Source organism: Vitis riparia, chromosome 19 (assembly GCF_004353265.1).
Source record: "Vitis riparia cultivar Riparia Gloire de Montpellier isolate 1030 chromosome 19, EGFV_Vit.rip_1.0, whole genome shotgun sequence".
Classification (NCBI taxonomy): Eukaryota; Viridiplantae; Streptophyta; class Magnoliopsida; order Vitales; family Vitaceae; genus Vitis; species Vitis riparia.
The window spans coordinates 24,014,321-24,021,819 of NC_048449.1; the positions used below are offsets into that span (position 1 = coordinate 24,014,321).

Here is a 7,499-nt window from a genome sequence, read left to right on the forward strand (position 1 = left end):
TTCAACTTGGAATAAGTTCGACTTTTTCTTGGCCTAATTGCATTCTTATAAATAAAAAGTTAATTTTTATTCTTTTAAACATATATATAAAATATAAGGCTTCCAAAAACACTTATTGTTTAAAAAAAAAAATAGAAATTTTTATTTAAAAAATATACAATCTCTTCTAAAGACAACATACGCTTACCTTATAAATTTGAAAATTAATTTTAAAATATTTTAATTTGAAAAGATATAATTTTTTTTCAATACCTCAATTTTTTTTAAACCGATTTTAAGAATTATTTCATTTTTTAATAATTCTCTTAGAGTTATATTTGATATAGAAGTTACCACTATTTTTTATTTTTAAAAATACAAAATGGAAAGTATATCCAAAATTACAATTTAGAAACCTAATCCTAAAAGGAATAACAATAACCAAATAGGAAACCTACTATAATTACAAATCACTCTTTTCCATCTATAAATACGAACCATACCATACTCCATATATAAATATAAACCACACCTCTTAACTTTACGACATATTCTTGTGAGAGTATAATGGCGAAAACCGTGAACCTCAAGAGCTCTGACGGCCATATCTTCACCGTTGAAGAGGCAGTGGCGTTACAATGCCAGACTATCAAGAATGTTGTTGAAGACACCGGCGATGATGAAGTTTTATTGCCAAAGGTGAATGGTAAAACCCTGGCTAAAGTGATGGAGTACTGTGAGAAGCATGCGAAGGAACCCTCTGGATTGGATCAGAAGAAGGTGGATGAGATGAAGAAGTGGGACATGGAGTTCGTGGACGTGGATCAAGCTGTTTTGTATGACATGCTCATGGCAGCCAATTATTTGAGCATAGCAGGGTTGATTGAGTTGATATGCATGAAGGCTGCTGACATGATCCGTGGGAAGAGTCCCGAGCAAATTCGGGAGATTTTCAAGATTGAGAACGATTTTACAAAAGAGGAGGAGGCCAAGATTCGGGGAGAAAATGCATGGGCATTTGAATAAATTATGTCAAGTTTTAGGTATTTTAGGTTTCGGTTTTGTATTATTTTATTTAAAGATTTTTGTTTGGTTCTATAGAAAATTTATAAATGAGAATTGATTTTAGAATTTCTCTTTAAATTTGTTCATAAGCCAAACAAATTCATAAAACCTATCATCTAGATAAAATTTCAAAGACCTAATGAAATTTTAACAAGGTTAATGTTGGATCATAATTTTCTAAGGAAGTAATTGATCCATAGGTATGGTTGGGGAAGTTACGGTAGATTTTTCTATTTTGTTGTGCAAGTAACTTATTGGGGGGATTTTTTAATCCACGGTTATGGTAGGTTTTCTATTTTGGGTTGTTTTATAGAAATAGTATGTTTCCATTTGGTTTAAAGTCGTTTGACAGTAATTATAGAAAATGTTTTTATCTTAAAAAATGTTTTTGAAAAAAAAATCTATTTGACAAAATTTAGAAAACACTTCTAAAGATCTGAAAACTCATTCATATAATTGAAAAATCACTTGTGATGTTTTCCAGAGAAACTCTTAGGTGGTGTTTGTTTTTTAGCTGAATAGAAAAAATTAAAATATTTGGCTTTTTCTATTCATCTAAAAGTACCTTGTTAATATTAACCAACTTAATTAAAGTAAATTTGTTATCAATAAGTTTAATTTAATTATGTTGGTTGATGTCAATGAGTTACTTTTAACTTAATAGAAAAAACCAAATAATTTGACTTTTTCTATTAAGCAAAAAAAAAACACCACCTTAGTCACATTCCATAGTACAATTAGGGTTTTTCTATTATAAATTTTACTTTTAAACTTTTTAAGAAGTAAATAAATTAACATTATATATATATAAAGAGAAGAAAAAAATTGAAAATATTTTAATTAATTTTTTTTATTGTAAAAGGATTTTCCAATTCTTCTTTGAAACCCCAAATTCAATCTATTTTTGTTTTTAAATACTAGTCTCATTATCATTCTTAATTCGAGTATTTTGTAATAAAATTAGAAGCTTTTAAGGAATGTAAAAGAAAAAAGGAAAATTAGGTGGGAAAATGAAATTTAAAAAAGAAAGGGGAAGAAAATATAAAATTAATAAGTTTAAAAATGAAGTTTTCTATCGATGAGGATTTTGGTATTTTATATAATATATAGTTGTAATTTATTTAACACTTCTAAATTGTTAAAGTTATATAATAATTATATTTAACATAATTTAATAAATATTTTGTAGAGAAAAAATTATTTTAATTTTAATTTATTTTAAAATTAAAATAATATAAATCTATATCTAACATTAGGGGAGCAACTTGGATGGGTTGATTTGATCCAACCCAAACCCCAACTTGACGTTTGGGCGAACTTGGACAATCATTTTAAATATTTGGGTTGGGCTTAAGTTAAGTTATTTCAATTAGAATTCAATTAGGGTTGGGTTAAGATTAAGGATTAGAATAATCTGAACCTAACCCACACATGATTTAATATATATATATATATATATATATATTATCCTAAGTAATAATATTCATTTTTTTATTTTAAAAACTAAAATTATATTATATCATATGTTTCTTATTTTCAAAAAATATATATAAATTTATATTTATTCTTTTATTATTATCTTGAAGTTGTCTCATTTAATAATTCATATAAATACACTAAAAAAGGTTTTTTGAAAAATATTATAAAGATTTTGAATTATGCAACCGGATCAATCCAATCTAACCCAATCAATCGGAGTCTAACTTGAGCAACCCAAACTCAACATGTGCTTATAAAAATGAGGTTGGGTTAGACTTGGGTTAATTACCTCGAGTTATGCCCGGGTTGAGTACCTCATGTTAGAGTTCTAGTTGGGTTGAGTTTGGGTTAATTATATTTTAATTCGGGTTAGGTTTGAGTTAGTCATCAACCTAACTAACCAGCCCAAATTGCAACCCTATTATCTAGTGTATACAAAACCATTAAAAAATAAGTGTGTTGACTTTTTTTTTCCTGGACTTTTTTCCTAAAATACCCTTTCTATATATTTTAAAATTCCGTTTGTTTTGTTTCTTTAATAAATCATTATTATTTTCTTTATTATTAGCTTTAAAAATAATTTTTAACTTTTCATAAGTAAATCAAAACATGATCTAAATATTTATTTATTTATTCTATTTTCATATTTCTCTAAACCTTTTCTTTCCAATTTTTAATACATTATTATTTTTTATAAAGAATTTTAAATAATACATCATTTATTATTATTATATATGTTTTATATTTTTGGATATTAGGATGTAAAAAATACTTTGCATGAATATACCAAATATAAAAAAATTTGTATATACCAATTAAGGAATAAAAATTAAAATTTTAATATAACAAGAGATATTATTTTCATAATGATTTCAATAAAATTAGGAAAGAAATTATTATTTTACTTAGTTTTAAAATTTATCTTAGAAATCAATTAGAAGTCATTTACCTTTTTATTTATTTTTTGAAATGAAATTTACAATTTAGTTTTCCATACTTCATATCTTTTAATAAAAAAAAACCTTTACAAATCAATTTATGAATAAAAAATTTAAATTTTAAGTCAAAAGATGATTTTTTTTTTCTTTCATTTTTAAGTTTATCTTCAAAATATTAATATTTTATTTTTACATTTACTAGATTTTTAAAAAATTTTAAAATAAAATTTAACACTTGTATTTTTATTTCTATTATTGAAAATATAAACATTAATATAAATTTTTAATAAATCAATCATTTATTTATTTCTTATGTATTCAATTTTTAATAATATACATTAATAGTATAATCTTTATTATAAAAAAAATTGATGTAATCTTTTTCCCTACCTCTATGGTTTTAGAATCTTATTATAAAAACTTGTAAATGATCATCCATATCGATATAAATCATCTCTTTCTAAATCTTAACAAAAATAATGGATTTGTTAGAAAATATGATAATATTATGGGAACTTATGGATGATGCTTGAATCTTATAAAGGCAAGAACCTCCTAATAAATTATTCTCTTATTTTTTTACTTTTTTTTCTTTTATTTTGGAAGGGGATTTTCTAGCCTATATATAGAGTGAGATTTTTAGAATTATATTAGAAATTAATATGAGCATAAATTTCAAATATTTTAAAATTTAAAAAGATAAATTTAATTTTAAATAATGTTCTATTTTCTATTTCTTTGTATTAGAATAGAAAAACATAGTTTTATTTATAATATAAAAAATCAAATATAATCAAAATTTGTTAGAAGTTTATACGAAAGAAAATAAAATATAATTAAAATTCATTAAAAACTTATATATTTTAAAATTATCTAATTTTTACATAAAAAAAAATGAGAAGTATCTAATTATCAATTTTAAATCTATTTTTTATTTTCTATTCTTTTCTTTTTTCTTTTTTTCCTGTATTTTCTTTTCCTTGTATTTTTTCTCAAATTTTCTAAAAATCAAATAAAGGTGTATGAATTAAAATGAAATGATTCAAGGTCAAGAATTAAAATGAAATACTTCAATTCAATTTTATTTTGGATACCAATTCAATTTATTTCTATTTCTTTCCTTATCTTTTTTTTTTTTTTTTTTAAATATCAATCTTAAAAAGTAAATTAATCAATCTCATTCAATTTTTTAAATTTTCTATACAACCAAACAAAAAATCTTCAAAGGAAATAATGTAATACCAAAACCTTAAAATACCTAAACTCGCCCAATTCATTTAAATGCCCAAGCATTTTTCCTCCCTATCTCAGCCTCCTCCTCTTCGGTAAAATCATTCTCGAGGTTCAAAATCTCCCGCATCTGTTCGACAATCTTACCCCAAGTCATGTCAGAGTTTAAGACCAAAATAATTTATTTGTAAAAAAAAAATGATAAGAATAGTATCCATTTCAAAATATTCGTCAAAGTAGTCTTCTTTATCCACGTAAGTATCCACATGGATTTTAAGTGTAAAAAACCACCGTTGGTGACTGTGGTTTTAAAAGAAGTATCCTTAAAACCACAATTACAAACTGTGGTTTTACAATTTCCCTTAAAACCACATTTAGTAACTGTGGTTTTACAATTATTTTTAATCTGTCCCTATTTTAATGGTGTTATAATTTTAATATTATTTTTAAAATATTTTTTTATCAAAAAAACCATAAAACCACAGTTACTAACTGTGGTTTTACTAATGGTGTTGTAATTTTAATATTATTTTTAAAATATTTTTTATCAAAATAACTATAAAACCACAGTTAGTAACTATGGTTTTACAATTATTTTCAATCTGCATCTATTTTAATAGTGTTGTAATTTTAATATTATTTTTAAAATATTTTTTTATCAAAATACCCATAAAACCATAGTTACTATAACTATGGTTTTAAAAGAAGTATCCTTAAAACCACAGTTACAAACTGTGGTTTTACAATTTCCCTTAAAACCACAGTTAGTAACTGTGGTTTTACAATTATTTTTAATCCACACCTATTTTAACGGTATTGTAATTTTAATATTATTTTAAAAATATTTTTTTATCAAAACAACCATAAAACCACAGTTACTAACTGTGGTTTTACAATTATTTTCAATCCGCATCTATTTTAATGGTGTTGTAATTTTAATATTATTTTTAAAATATTTTTTTATCAAAATTACAATTATGTTGTAATTTTCACAAATATTTTTAAGGGGAACTCATGTGTAAAAAAGTATGGGATTTTAGAATTTTGCTTTTCATAATTTTTTTTGTTACGACTGTTTTAAAATATATATATATATATATATTATCTTTATTTTTTCATATTTTCCTTGAAATTTTGAGAAAATAATTTGGTCTACATGCATTCCCATAAAAATTTATATATTTATGGTAAATAAAATATTTATTTGTTTTACAAATATTTTCACATATGAACTAAAGAAAATTATTTATTCATATTATTTTTTAATTTTAAAATAACTAAAGAAATTGTTTATATTATTTTAAAATTTTATATTTTCATATGAAAATTAATGCCAATGATTATGATTTTAGGTTATTTATTATTAAGTATGATTTGAACTTATGTCTTGGTTAAAATGTATAATTTTTTAATTATATGAAAGAAAAATAGGTAATGGTTGTAATAATTTATTTAGTTAGAATTTCTTTCATTTAGACTTTAGGATGCATTTGAGTTTTATTTGTTTAAATTATCAAGGAAACATGTGAATAACATAACATCCCTAATTTGAATTAACACTTTATATAACCTAACATAACATCGCTCATTCTGCTCGGACGGAAATCCCTCATTCCACCCGAACGGGAATCCCTCATTCCACCCGGACGGGAATCCCTCATTCCACCCGGATATTTCATATCCGGAATTCTGTCCGGCCAGCGTTCCACTTTATCCGGATGTCTCACAGCCGTCATTCTGTCCGGCCGACATTCCACATCTCCGGATATCTCACATCCGGCGCCTGTCCGGCCGACGTTCCAACTTCTCCGAATAGGCATGTTCGGATCTTTCGGTAATGCCTATCCGGAGTGCGCGCATCCCTCATTCCACCCAGACGGGAATCCCTCATTCCACCCCCGGACAGGAATCCCTCATTCCACTCGGATATCTCATATCCGAAATTCTGTCTGGCCATCATTCCACTTTATCCGGATGTCTCACAGCCGCCATTCTGTCCGACCGACATTCCACCTCTCCGGATATCTCACATCCGATGCCTGTCCGGCCGACGTTCCAACTTCTCCGGATAGGAATGTCCGGATCCTTCGGTAACGCCTATCCGGAATGCGCGCTTGACTTGTCCGCGATCCCCACACTTAGCTCCTGAGGTTTGAACCACCAAACCTCCAGGCTTTCCTTGCTTTCCGCCTAGGCTCTCATGGGTGCAAGGCCTACCCATGAGGCCTATTTCTCCGAGTCTGAATCAAGTGGCTAAGGGGCTAACACTAGCTAAGGCTATCCTAGTACATGGTGTAATAGGTTATAAATTTTGTTGATTACTCCCTTTTGAGGACCACAATCAAGGGACACCAATTGGACACGTATCAAATGGCACCACAGTCAGGGACCATTGAGAGAACATGAATCAGCTGAGACACCAATTGGGAACGAATCACAAAGTATAATAGTTCTACAAACATGAAAAAAGATCTCAATGTGTCCCACATGATGGAATCTTTCTTTTTCGTTGTGAACATCTATGGTAGATGACCATATTTGTTGTATCCATCTGTGCTATCTGAAAAGTCTCCATTTCTATAGACTGTGACACGTCATCTACATGAGCTGTCGAGATAGATGGAACTGATAGAGGTAGAACTCGACGTACACGTGGAGCTCGATGTCCTCTAGGTACCCGTACAAACAACCCGATTCATCAAAATATTCATATTACAATTTTGAAATTAACAGCAAGTCTCTCTTATAACATAAGTATTGTCCAAAATACAAATAACATAATATCAACATCCAAAGCCTAGCACCCAT

At 27.0% G+C, this 7,499-nt stretch overlaps 1 protein-coding gene across 1 annotated transcript; it reads left to right on the plus strand.

Annotated features, from left to right (window-relative positions):
- Positions 1 to 546: 546 nt before the first annotated feature.
- Positions 547 to 1,025, plus strand: LOC117908358 (SKP1-like protein 1). The gene has a single exon (XM_034821943.1). The coding sequence runs from the start codon at positions 547 to 549 to the stop codon at positions 1,003 to 1,005; it is 459 nt and encodes a 152-aa protein (XP_034677834.1). The 3' UTR covers positions 1,006 to 1,025.
- The last annotated feature ends 6,474 nt before the right edge of the window (positions 1,026 to 7,499 follow it).